The sequence below is a fragment of the Nothoprocta perdicaria genome, unplaced genomic scaffold (assembly GCF_003342845.1).
Source record: "Nothoprocta perdicaria isolate Ctin4 unplaced genomic scaffold, notPer1 scaffold_373, whole genome shotgun sequence".
Classification (NCBI taxonomy): domain Eukaryota; kingdom Metazoa; phylum Chordata; class Aves; order Tinamiformes; family Tinamidae; genus Nothoprocta; species Nothoprocta perdicaria.
Genome location: NW_020455614.1, coordinates 506,925 through 521,173, shown reverse-complemented (window position 1 = coordinate 521,173; position 14,249 = coordinate 506,925). Strand labels below are relative to the sequence as shown.

At 37.1% G+C, this 14,249-nt stretch overlaps 1 protein-coding gene across 1 annotated transcript in view; it reads right to left on the bottom strand.

Moving 5' to 3' along the window:
• Positions 1 to 1,792: 1,792 nt before the first annotated feature.
• DCUN1D5 (defective in cullin neddylation 1 domain containing 5) overlaps positions 1,793 to 14,249 on the bottom strand; it is a 12,980-nt gene continuing 523 nt past the window's right edge. Inside the window, exons 2-9 of the mRNA XM_026044629.1 lie at positions 14,183 to 14,247; positions 12,250 to 12,341; positions 10,513 to 10,583; positions 10,087 to 10,178; positions 6,302 to 6,410; positions 6,073 to 6,177; positions 4,989 to 5,091; positions 1,793 to 4,296 (exon numbers count right to left, since the gene is read on the bottom strand). Of these exons, the coding sequence (XP_025900414.1) occupies positions 4,241 to 4,296; positions 4,989 to 5,091; positions 6,073 to 6,177; positions 6,302 to 6,410; positions 10,087 to 10,178; positions 10,513 to 10,583; positions 12,250 to 12,341; positions 14,183 to 14,247 (693 nt within the window). The 3' untranslated portion in view covers positions 1,793 to 4,240. The remainder of the gene's footprint in view (positions 4,297 to 4,988; positions 5,092 to 6,072; positions 6,178 to 6,301; positions 6,411 to 10,086; positions 10,179 to 10,512; positions 10,584 to 12,249; positions 12,342 to 14,182; positions 14,248 to 14,249) is intronic.

Genomic DNA, 14,249 nt, shown 5'->3' with positions numbered 1-14,249 from the left:
CCTGGTTTCAACACACCTCAACATCCTGCTGAATCAGGAGGACAACAGGGACTTCACCATGGATGAAACTGAAACTGTGGAGACAAATCTGCCTTGCTTTGGGACTGAGATGGTTTGATGATCTCTGGATGGACACAGGTCTCCTGAAGCTGGGTACCAAACCCCAGCCACTAGGACATGTCAATTTACTGAACAAGCAATTTTTGCAAGGTAACAGCAGCACTAACTCACCCAGGGCGGGAATGCTACCTTTAAGCCTTTCTGCAGAGGCCTCTAGAAGAATAAATGGAAGAGTTGACTAGAAAACATCAAGTTWAAAAAACAAAACAAAACAAACAACCTCCTTCTCCTGTCATTCACATGGAGAGCAGCAGATTTCTGGAACAGGGATGATCCAATGAATAATTCATGCAAGTCAGTTACTACAACCAGTGAGGTCTATCAGCATCTAAAAACATGAGATATTAATAACATCTAATAACACAAAACTAATAATGCTGTTTGCTTGTTTGATCCCAGTTGAGATCAGGTTCTATTTCCTAAGATACACAGCAAAGCAAAGAAGTTATTTATTAAAGTTATATAAGAAATTAGACTGATCCATTCTGTGGCAATTAAGTCTCACAGTGATTTTAAGAACAGTTATATGTACACAAAACAAACTAAAAGAGGCAGCGGGACGATACGTTTTCTGCCCTATTACATACCACTTTTATTWGTCATACTTAACAAAGCTAGACTTGTACAAGGTTGAACATTTTGCACTGAAAGAACTGTTCACTAGCTTAAAAAGAAATGAACAAAACACATAATCAGAAACATTAGCTAAAATGATGGTCCCTTCTGTTATTTCTGTGTAGCCAGTATCAATGTATCAGCTCAGAGCTTTTGACAGATGTGAAGAAGTCTTTACAATTCAAATACAGACAGACCACAGTGCCCCCTTTTGGACCACCTGTGAGTGGTACCAGGTTTGTATCTATATTAAATAATCTCAAATGCAAAAATTAAATTTCATGATATTGAAATGTGAAACTACAGCCATTAGTAAAGAATTAGATCCTTAAATGGTAAAGAGAAATTAGACCAAAACTATATATATACACACACATATATATAACTAGAGACATACAGGCAAACATACATGACTAAAAAAAAAATCACATTTTTACATAGAAGAAATGTTACATTCCAACCTACCAGTATGGCTTTTTCCAKGAATGAATGGTTATTTTCAGGTAAGAAAACAAAMCAAAAAACTGAGGAATTCAGTTATGATAGAGAGGCCTGATCACAAGAAATGAAGATGAAATTTAAGTGAAGTTTATAACATCAAGATATGAAGATAGACACCATTATCAATTTTGTTTTGGAAGACATTTCACTTCTGCTTTTATTGTCATAACTGTGGCAGCACATTTCACCAATGAACTTTCCACCTTTTAGAATACTGAAAATAAGGTGTCACTTTTTTTTTTTTTCTCTCTAATTCAATGGACTGAAATGCACCTGAGAAACAAAACAAAATTAAATTTTGAAAGCTAGAGAAAGCATTCAGCTGAACTTGATTTTTACTTGTGGACACGCACAAAATCAAAAAAAAAAAATAGGTTTTGGCACTTATCCACAGTAAGCTGTAAGGTGGTTTAGTAACAGACAGCTAATAGAAGTGACCAGCTCACAATGAAACTGTACAAGCCATTAGTTYACATTCAAACAATAAATCTGATTGCAGTTTTGAGCACAAAAACATAACTTAAAATCCTTTTCATTCGATTTTGAAAAACTATACTGATTTTAAGTAGTTTAAATACATTCATTCCTAAAGTTTTACAGTAACTGATGATTTTCAGTCACACACACACAACCAAGTCATAAATCCCTGAAACATGGATTTATTATAGGAATACTGATAAAACCTTAACAGAGATACAGATGATACATCACATAGTGTCCTACACCTTAACAGCAAGTACTTGACCACCCAGGGTTGGTGGATGCATCACTCCTACTGTTAGACACTAATACCATCCTCTAAGACCGACCGCTTTAAATTGAATTCACAACAGTTCGCAATTACCAAAGAAAAAGAAAAAAAAGAAAAAAAAWAAATCATATTATAAAACGTTCAACTTCTAACCTGTACTTCAAAACTTCTGGAAAGAGAATTTTCCAGCATAACAGGGACTAAACGTACATAAGCAGGGATAGCCATTGCAGTGAATTTTATGAAATCATTTCAGAACCAGTGCCCTTGCAGTGATTCAGTATACAGCAGTACTTTCCTTGATGGAAGTTATTTGGTGCATCTTTATCCTGTGCATTTTATGACCTTACTCTACCAGAGCCCTGAAGTTACTCTCATTCTGGCACCGATTTTCTGTAGGTTTGTAGGGCAATTTCCAAACAAAAGGCACTCTTGTTAAGGGTGAAATCAGAATCAGCAATGCAAACTGATAACTTGTAACATACTTGAGAACTGCTGCAGGTGACATGAGGTCTAAAATTAAGTACTTAGAAAGGTTGGAGAAAGATTTAGTGCTTGCATTCGCATGCACATAGACACTAGCCATTGTACAAGCACAGCTATCTCAAAGTTTCTCAGCTGATTTCTGTTTCAAAACTTCTTTAGCACTAAGGCAAAACCAAACTTCCAATGTTCAACTGCACTACCCAGCGACTTGCAAAACTGCCCCTGGATCTCCACTGACTGGCATTACTTCCTGCGCCCTGAACTGCAAGTTACTCTGCACAGTAGCAAAGCATTTCTCTGGCAGAGCAAGAACATGAACAGACACTACCCTATCCCACTTCTAACTATTATTTCTTGCTTCCCTCTTCTTTTTCCTCAACTCTCCTTCTCTCTCACTGTGAAGTGATTACTGATCTTGGGACTAAAGTTTTCATTAAGTATAGGAAAACTCATGCTTGTTAGTCTGAACAACGGATGTGCAAAACAGAAGTCATTTCCCTGAGGCAAAGATCTTCAAGTCATGCCTAGCTTATATTGTCTATTTTTTTTCAAGCTCTTGAAATATTTGGCACACCAAGGCCTTAATAAATGACTGGAGTTTCATGCCATTATCACAGTCAAATTAATCTAATCGTATAATAAAGACTTAGAAATGTCTATTTTTTCCCCCTCATTAAAATCTTCCCCCCTCAAGAGCAGCATTCAGCCTCTTGGGTAGGAAGACAGAGAACAAACTTGTACTGCATTTAAAGGTTGTCACCAGAATTGGGTACATAAAAGGGGAACCACAGCAGTTATTTCACTCAATACATGAGTAACTGGGTTAAAATATATAGCCTCTTATATACTGGTTAAATGTGTACGGCTTGTCTCTTTTGGCCTTCAATTATGCAATACTTCCAGGGCAATTAAAAATAAATCATGCTGTGAATACTTCCAGTCTAAAACACCTAAGTAAATCTAGCCTTGAAACTAAGCTTTTACAGCTTTCCCTTTTAAAGTATAAATTGCACTTTTTATACAAAGCAATCCAAAGWCTAAAATGTAGTAAGAATTTGAAGCTGCCTTACTGTACCAGAAACTTTATGTTAATCATCTGAAGTACAGGCATTTAGTTTTCAGCCATACTGCCCATGCAGCCATATACTTTATACCGTTCYGCTTTAAAAGGGTCTGCCATCAAATGCTATACCACTGGGTGGGTACTGGAAAAAAAGAATTTAAGGCCTTTATCTCCACAAGGAGCTGAAAAATGTGGCATACCCCATGACCAATACTCAATGTGCAGATTAGCACGACCCCACCCAGGGCTCAAAAATCAGTCATTCTTCCTAACATTTTTTCGCACAAGACAGTCATACCATCAGCAAGCAACAGTGCCAGTTAAGCATTTTAAGGTCTCAAAAATTCCTAGCAAAGGGCACTTCTGAGAAAGATAATCTTAAAGATTTGGTTTTAAAAATAGACACCACACTCACATTCAAGGGACATTTTTCAYTTTTAGGCCTTTGTCACAAATCTGAATCTTTATTGTTCTGAAATAAATGCTATAAACATAAGACTCAAAACAAAAACTCCAACTTTCAGTCTCAGAAGAGGTGTGGTTCAATGCCCATATCACATGTAACAAGAAAACTTCCTTAGAAAAGGAAAAAAATCACTGTAAAGTCTTTCATAAGAATGAAAATGCAATCCTTTGTTTTTCTCATTAGTTTGTGTAGAGGTGGGCATCAAAAAACTTTTGCATTTTCTTCCATATTGTTCTTGCTATGACGCTTGACGAACTTTTTGCCATTCAACAAATTCATCCAGAAGTACAGGCCCTGCAAAGGTATGAAATAAGTTATATTTAGAAGGGTCTTTAATATGAAGGTCAATGTGTATGGCCAAATACAAAGGATGACTACAGTCATTTCAGACCAGAGGTGGTAGTGGTCACTACATGAATAAAACTTCACACGGAACTATGAAAATGATTTCTTGACTCAWTTGGCGGGTGAAGTGAACCACACAGAAAACTTAACAATAAACTTATATTGTAAACCGGAGAAAGTAATTACCTCTTGCAAGAGCTTTAAAAAACTGCACGTAATAAAATGCAAAACAAAGATCAGACACCTAAWGCAATACAATTGTAATATAATTGACTATTAACCAAATATACAGTTCAGACTCATGAACCATTTCCCAAGTACCAGAAGTTAAGCTACCTTATAAGTTAACATTTTTTAATATATTATTACAGAATGCTTGCTTGCAGCAAAAGTCTATGGTTTCATATAGAAAGTAGCTTCTCTTGAGCCTCAACTGAATATAAGTTGGCAGAGGTATAATATCACACCCCTGATGCTACTGAAGGTAGTCAACGACCTCCAAGCAGCAGATATTTTCAGGATAGGTCTTTTAAGCATTGTTGAAGAAATAATTTTAAAGTATTGTTTCTGCTGTGGAAATTTAGCATGCCATTAAAATATTGACACAATAGATGAGCAAGTAGAATGCTATGAATACTTACATGCACCATCTTCATCATAGTTGCTAAGATCCGCATGGACAGTTCTGCTGAATTCTAACACATTGTACCACTGATCCTTGTTCATAACCCTATATTTCGATTGCTAGGAAAAATAATCAAACCACATAATCAAACCACATAATCAAAAGATATTTGAAAAGATCTAGTTTCTCTTGTATCATTGAGAGTCAGTGCCTAACAAAAAAAACAACAGTATCTGTTATTTCCTTGGATTCCAATTTTAAGACTACACAATATATATACACTTTTCTAGCTCAGAAGCTGTTAAGCAGTTTCTTGCAAGAGAGTTAGAACAAAATTAAAACATTCRAGGAATACAAAAGTCACCAGTTCTTGGAGCTTCAGAGAAGTTTTCAGCTTACTCTGAATTGCATCACACTTTGAATTCCAGAATCATCAGTTACAGCACCTTCTTTTCCCCGGTACAATATAGCATAATCACACTGCTACATTGCACTGGCTTGAAGTCAGGGAAGAGTCTGTAGCCTGGCATATTGGCCATAAAGATGTAAATGTTCTATGGAGAGCCAGGGCTCAAGATACCTGCATACTGTAGCTACACATGTAGATCACACTTACCTCCCATGGGAAGCCCTGCAGCCACGTGGTGCTGCAGCAAGGGTTAGTGAGGCACATAAAAGGATTTATAAGCTGCCTCAAGTAATGCAGGTATGTAAACAATAATGAGGAACACCAGCACAGTTTCCTTTTCACTGAAAATCCTGAAGAGTCACCTGAATAAAGACTCAGGCAAACTTGAAATTCAGTACAGATGTAGCTGAAAAAAGTACAGGGGCCCTATTATTTAATTGTAGCTTTACTTTTATAGCCTTATAATGATGATATCTTAGCTGCCCTTCATGACAGAAATCAGAGCAGAAGGACGGCAGAGGCTGAGAATGATTTCTGTGACATACACAAGAATATAACTGTTTCATAAGGATGCCAACTAAGGGAAAAGAAGGAATATAKATATAYTCATGAGCAAAAYGCCATAAACTCTGTAATGTTTTCASAGAACAGACCAGTATGTCACTGTTCAGAAAGTCCAAGAAATGTGTACCTCCAGGTATTGGTAAAATACTGAAAACAGTGGCCAAGTTCTTCCAAGTAGAAGAGCTAACATGGATTTTGCAGTATCAATATCCAGACTTCGTTGGTCTTTATCCTAAGATTAAACATAAAGAAAGCATAAGCAACACTTCAGTGCAACCTCACTGAACAATTAAAAAAAATCATCTCCCCTCACACACAAATAGCACATGCACACTTTAATACTCCAGGAGTCTTACCCTTGCAAAATCAAAGGCATATCTGTAAATATTCTTAAAGGATGAAATGTCATTCAATTGTGACCGCAAGAAGTCAAATTTACTCTGTAATTTTTCTGTACAGTCACACCTTAAAAATAAAGAAAATCAACGTTAAATACTTAAAACAATTTTTACATAGCAAAAGCCGTGTCAAGAAATTTAAAAACATAAACGTCACCAAGAYGCCATTCCCAGATTTAAAAAGGAATAATACTATGAAAGTGACTTAAAGAACCTGCTCAACATTTGCAATTTAATGAAAAGTGCATGGATTCTATTAGCAACATATTAGTGTATCAGCTATGCCATACTAGAGACTCTGCTTTTACCTCTAAGGTAGGCTTTATATGCCACACTCTGCAATTTTTATTTATGCCTAGCATAAATGTTTGAAGAAAACAGTATTCACTATGCAYGAAGATGACAAAAGCCAGGTGCAAGAACTCTATGCTATATTCCTGTGCACAAAAAAGAACCCTCAGTACTGTAGATATTCACGAGTTGTAGGGCTAAGCAGGTACTGTGCAAAAGTGTGATCGTTTGGGCTAACAGGAGCTGTTCAGTTAAACTTACAGGTTGCATTAAATTATACTGATCTGCTAGTCAATGGAATAACCCTTTAGTAAGAAGAGCCACAGCTTTTTATGTATTTTATTTCGGATTTTTGTTTCAAAATAGAAAACAGGTTAGATTTACCAACACTGTCACTGGAGAATATAATCGACACAAAATTCCCCTGGGAAGACTTACTTGAAAGACTAGTTATATTGTAGTTTGCTTTTCTAAAATAATGGTCACTCCGAGTCAAAACAAAAACCCCTGTACCTTCCACACCCCAAATACATTTCAGCTTCTCCATCTCGTGTGACAGGAGGATCACACTGGGAAGCGCAGACAAGGCACAAGCAGGTCCTTCCCTCTGCGTGCCCAGCAGCCTCCCTCTCAGGGGGCACATCTGCAGCTTTAACAGCTCCTTGGGACTTGTCACAATCCCAAAGAGCTTCAGAAGCACTGCAGCACACAATGCTAAGATCCTGTATTTTGCCCACAGGCAGTACTTCTTATTCCTAGCTTTGCTGGTTGCCTCTCTCCCTCTGAACAGCTGTAGCACTGGAAATGAAGCTTGCATGCTGCAAAACTGCTATGATCAGTGTAAATTAATAGCTTTSTTATGTTGCATATTTAAATGACAATCATATTTTATGGCGCTCAATGCATTAAGTTGAAAACAATTCTTTTCATTAAGCTTGGAGTACTCTTCCAGACCTGATTTTTTTTGCACCTTCAGCCCTGTGAATGGCAGTTAGCAGTATAACTAGCAGTAAAATGAATATAAGTAATGAGATGCCATTCCAGCAAACATATTTCCTTTCCGTGTTCAAACCTTTGTAGTGCAATAACAACCTCCCCTACTCATGCAGATGTCTGCCTATCAAGAACAAATCTAAATGTAAATGCTTATGCTGTTAGTATGCTGATGAATTACATAAACTACTTACATAAACTGAAGTGAGTTTACCACAGTTTGTAAAATATGAGTTGGGATTATTTAATACATCATGAATATACASTCTTCTGTATATTTACATCTCCTACAAAGTATTTTGTTAAAGTTTTGAATAATTATGAGTTTAAGTATACAGTAAAATTGTTACCACTGTCCACTATATTAACAGCTATTTATACTGCAATGCCATAGTCAGGAYCTTGGCAGGTATGAAAACACCAATTATCAAGTCTTAATATTTTTGATTTATTCCAATCTATTTAAGATTAATCAAATAGATCACATGGAAACATAGAAGCATCACGGAGGTCTGATGCAGAAATACAGGTTACTTACATAAAACAAAGCCACTTAAGACATTCTCACCCCTGGCAATGAATCTTCTCCTTTTCACTAGTGCGTTAAGGAGTTGTCAAATTTCTCCCTTACAGTGTTTGTGTGTCTGTACTGTAAACAAGATGACTGAAATTATTCATACTTGGGGGGTGGGGGATTCCTCTCCCCCCCATCTCTCCAAGCTGGGACACCTTTCTAATTAGGCCATGTGAAATGACAGCAAACTGCTCTTCTGTTCTAATTTCTATAGAAATTTACGTAAGTAACAGAAATGAACAGAAGAAAGGGGATAACAGGCAGAAAGATTTAAGAGTGGAAAAGTAACTAGTATTAGCTGATAATTAATCTTTAAAACACATTGTTAGTAAGAATTCTGCAAACAGCAGAAGTTACAAGATCTACTTTCCTACACGGTGTCTTGTGTATCTAAAGATACAATTGAGATCACAACATTTAAGTGTCCCTCAGTCCAATCTGTCTCTCTGCTTTACCTGGCCACTCATTTTCAAACCAATTTTATACACAGCAACTTTTAAAAGCTCCTGTAAAACCTTCCTGTAAAATCTGGCTCAAATTCCAAAGTTCAAAATATAACCATAGGGAAGTACTCAGGCGCCAGTGTTATTAGATCACATTCATGGGAGGCCAAAGACATGATTTTTAACTTTTCRTGGCTTAAACAAATGCTCAGATCACAAATCTGTCACACAAAAATGCAGACCATTACCACTTCTCCTGGCTTAAGCATATTTAGAAACAACATGACCAACTCTACTGAAAAATAAGGATTCCTAACCTTAGCAGACTATCGGACAGAAACAGTCTGTGGTGCTGCCTCCGAAAAAGCTACCAGATTTCATACATCTTTGTGCTTTGTGTTTGCAAGGTCTTGAGYGCTTCCAGTTCAGCATAAAAAAAATTAAATACTTCATAGAAGTGAACTAATTATATCCATTCACCGAAWCTAGGAGTTTACACATTCAAACTGACTGTACTCTGGGGCTGTGAATCTTGAATTTAATCACTTAAGTGCTGAACTTTAGGCAAATGAATCTTTCTAGCACTTAACAAGTTCAAGATCTTTTGACAGCCACAAAAAAAAAAAGGGGCTCTCATTTGGAAGCCTACTCCCAMACCAAATAGGATCTGCAAAAAGAGAGTCAGACTAGACTCACTTGTTCAACAGAATCATAAAATCACTGTGGTTGGAAAAGACTGTCAAGATCATTCAGTTCAACTGCAAACTCTTAAACACCAAGCCTGCTAAATCTACGTGCAATAGTGATAGAAAATATTGAAACARTCATGTTATCTTGATGTACCATAGAAGGTTTGATGAAGAAAGTAAATATAAATTAACAATTTAATGAAGCCTCAGCAAGAGCTAACGGCTTCATTAAAGAAATGATATCTTCTAGCTAAAATGCTCTCCCAACARAAACTCTTACAAACAACAAGATATGAGCATGTCATAAAGAAGGTAATCTATAGATTGGAAAAAGCTTTATTTGACCTGAGCACTTAAGTGTTGCTACTACCCAGTATCTAATAAATAATAGCAATAAGAGGTGTCAATATTCATCTATAAAATAACAAAGTTATCACAYTATAGAATACTAATTCTAACACATGCTTGCAGATATCTACAGCCCTACTTATTTGAATTCACTTACTGAAGGCACATTTTAAAACATATTTAGTCAGAAGACAATCTGTAAAATCGATTTATTTGGGTTAACCATTTAGCAAATCCATCACATTAACAACCTGATCAAAAGCAGGAGCTACTTCCAGTTAGTGACCGAGACCACACTTACAAGCAAKAGCTTCTGGATCTTTTTACCAATCCACAAGCAAAGGTGGGCAAAAATAATTAAGGTACAAATTTGAACCTTTCATTATATATGAAAAACACACTTACTGTAATGAGGTCATCCCCTTTAACCATTCTTCCTTGGTAAAAAATCCCATGCTTTCAGCCTCTAGCTTCCAGGCTAAAACTAACATAATAATCTATGGAAAAAAAAGGTGTGAGAGGGGTGGGGAGGAAGATGAAGAGGGAAGGAGGAAAAAAAGTCAGTATAATATTTTTATATTAACTTCTAGAAATCAACTTTCATATCACTTTGTTATAGAAGTCTAATTTAACTGTGCAATTTTCCTCTTAAGTTTCTAAAGGTGTAGTATCACTATGCTGTAAGAAAAACATAAATGATATATTCAGCTAAAATCTTGCAAAAACTCAGATAGGCAGGAAAATATTATTTGCTTATTGAAGTTAGAGTCTTATAGGAAACTAAGAMTAATCCAATAATCCCTCTAAAATGATATCCCGCAAGAAACCTACATTTTCAGGCTCGACACCAATGTCTTCACAGAACTTTTCCATTCCTTCTGGCCCCACAACTTCATCAGGACCTTCAAAACCAAAAAGGAAGCAGATCAAAATGCAAGTAATACATGGATTCTGTGCAAGAGTTACATGCAAGCATTAAAGTAAAAAAAAAATTGTATTAGCTGTCTTTAAAAGTAACCCCATTGAACTAAAGTTTTGAGCAGTGTTTCTGCTAAAATGCAACCAACATAGCAATGGCAATATGAAAGCATCTGTACTACATATGAAAGAGTGCTATGAACTAAAAGCAAAATTAAAATTAAAAACAAACCTTCATGCTATGAGCAGTCCTCACAAAAGCATATGAAGTTAATTTGCTCAACTGAATCATAATAAACCTGCAGTGAATATTATATTGTCATAGCTAAATTACATTAACTGTGGCAGTCAATCAGCTTTAAAATGACTTAGGTATCTCTTAAGTTACTATATGCATAATGCCTTTCAAAGAGTTTTTTCTTTTTTTTTTTTAATTGGCTACAACAAAAAATTCTACCTGTGATAGTGCTACCGGGATCTTTAAATGTTAAGATTGTGAATTAGTACTAAAATAGCAAATGTTAAATTTTCAAATATATTATCTATATTAATATTTTCCCAATTATTTTGCATTATAAAGAAAAATCCCCCAACTGTCAAAGCACATTAAACACATACRAAAAGAAAAAGGCTTACGACTAAATTGGAGATAACTTGATTAGATGCACAATAGTTAGCATTATGCTGTTGCTTCTCCATTTTAGTACAAGTATATCCTCCAAAAAACAGAACAACTATAATATCTAAAGAGCTTACACAGACATTCTGCAGTTCATCCACCAAACTGTGAATTTCTCCTTAGCCTCAAGGACACCAATTCCCTGTCTTCAGACTAAAACCCACTCCAAAAATGACTCCTACTGGGCCATCATATATTATTAGAATGCCTGTTGATGTGCTATTTCCATGTATTTTGGATTTCAATGGATAAAGATSATCTGCCTAAAAGGTATAAGCTCTATTATCTGAACAAACATATTAACTTTTTTTTTTGGCAAATTCTACTACTTGTATACAAACAAGCAAGCAGCTGCTCGATAAATTCTATAAAACACTGGGTGTTTACTGATGCTATCCATTACTTCAGYAGCAACTGTCATTTATTTAAAAGACACTACTTACAACACTTTTGAATGAAACATTGATATGTAGGATATCAAAAAAAGTTGGGAGAGATTCTCATATAGCAAAATAGTGCAAGTATCTACTAGCATTTTGAAGGAGGGAAAAAAAAGGTGCTTGAATCATGAATTAATTCATTATCATTCCAGTTTTACTATAAACAAAATATATTTAGATTGAGTTAACAAACCACTATAAAATCTTTCTATCTACCAATTTATTGGTGTTTTTTTTCAAAAAAAAGCATAACTTCATCTTGTTCAAACACTAACTCTTCATCTTGTCCAAACATTGCTTGTTATTTTAAAGAAAGCATGGAAAAATCATAAAGCACAAAGTGAAAAAATAAACAAACAAAATAGAAGTCAGCAGTAAAAGCTACAAAAATTCTACAGCATGTTATTCTGATGTGAATATAGATGTATTTATTATGTCTGCAACAATACGAAAAAGTCAAATGCAAATAATGATTGATTTTGAAAACAAAAACAAAGACATGTAATTTTAAATGAGTACATTACATATTACCTGCATATTCGTAAAACCAAGCTAGGCACTTCTTGCTTGAAAAATGTTCCTCTCCAGTTATTACTTTACCAGAGGCTTGCGATCTGCAATAGCTTGTAGAAACACAAGGATAATCAAAGTGTTATTTTGCATATGAAAAATGGGAACTAAGATAATTTAGTTTGAACTAGTAATAAACCATTTGGATTGTAACTCTATGTAAAGTGCCAACACACAAACAATGAAGCTGAAATTATGAGGGTGCAACTGCTTGTCATAATACTTCAACACTTATTTGTGTAATAAAAATTAGTTTSGAATGCAACCTTTTCATGATCTAATTTATTAGAACTACTACTACTTTTTTTGAAATGTAAAAGTATTCTCATCTTGTAGTTATTAAAAAATACATAGACAGATGGTCAAAATATTGCTACACAGTAATTAAAGTGCCTGCTTATCTACTTACATTTTATATTTACACGCATTTGTTAGGTGTCTAATAAGCAGCCTGATCTTCCAGAGTGCTGAACATGCATGAATTCCATTTAGGTCAACAGAAGCTGCAGAGTTTGACATATTTAAAAGCCAGGCTATTTATACTTAAGCATCCAATTTTGGACGAAAACTCAATCAATACATTTACATTAAGTGCTCAGCTACATCTCTACCTGCTGTAGATATTTAGGGATGGATGGTCTTTGTACAAAATGTGCAATTCCCTACAAGGGTAGAGAAATCTAGCCCTTCACAATACACATTCCTCAAGCACAAATGACATTTTTAGGACATGCTAAGATTATTTCCAAGAACGAGGTGAAAGTTGACCCTGTGAGAGGATTTACAATTACGCATTTATACAATTATCCGACATGGCAGTTCCAAAATGAAAATGTAGAAGGGGAAAAGAACAGTTYGGTTCTGAGGGATTCTGAACAAATTATGCAATGCGTGGCTTTAAGGTTCATTTAAAGTAGGGAAAGCCACACTTGTCCCGGTGAAACATTAAGTGATGAACACTKAAAAGGTACATGTATAACAACAAAACATCTATTAAATTAACACTGAAGTCACAAGTCTCAAGAACCAGCACAGCCCTGCAGTATGTTGTTTGCCGTTTTTATCTTGTTTAAAGGCTGTAATCATTCATCTTATTAAGAAATAAGAGTATTCTTAATCATGGGAAAAAACTATGGCATAAATAGAAGTTCATAGTTTCTAATCACAAAATGTTAGTTTTTTCCCAATGACTTCTAGTTTCCTGTWGAGCCTTTTCTTTTCAAATAGACCTTTCAAAAATATTTTTTTAAAGACAGAAGAAATTAAGATGACTGAATTTTGGCATCCAGCGGTCAAGAAAGACGAAGTGAAACTAGAACAGCTGCAGAGAAGGGTTATGACAAGCAGGAACACTGGAAGCCCAGTGAGTTCTCACTTATGATATACCYACTGTGAAGCAGGCGTATGGGGAGAAGTGCCACATAAGGCATATAAAGGACAACGCGGGCACAAGAACGGGTATTAAGAGGCCACGGCCAGTTTAGGCGGAGATCAAGGGCCCCCCGGCACCGCACGAGGCGGCTGCAGGGCGGGATGGAAGCGCGAGGGGCTGCGGAGCTACGGCCCGGCCGGGCTGCGCGGGGCCCCGCCAGGGCCCGGCCACGAGGGCCCCGCCGCCCCCGGCGCTGCTGCTGCGGCGGCCGCGAGGCCCGCACTGCCCGCGCCCCGCCGCGCTACCGCCCTGCGGCTCCGAACGCGGCTGTCGGGCACCGCGGCGCCGGCACGGGGCCCCGGCAGCCGCACAGGGAGGGCAGGGGGCGGCGGGAGGGGGCAGCCGGGGCTCGGGCGGACAGCGGCGGCCCCGGGGGCTGCCCTCGGGCCGGGTTCCGTAACGTCCGCCCCGCTCTCGCCGGGCCGCGCGGGGCCAAAGCAGCCGCGGCGGCCGGGCCGCTACCTGCCGAGTTTGCACTTCTTGAGGCCGCCCTCGTCCGCCGCCGCCGCCGCGCCCGACGATTTTCTCT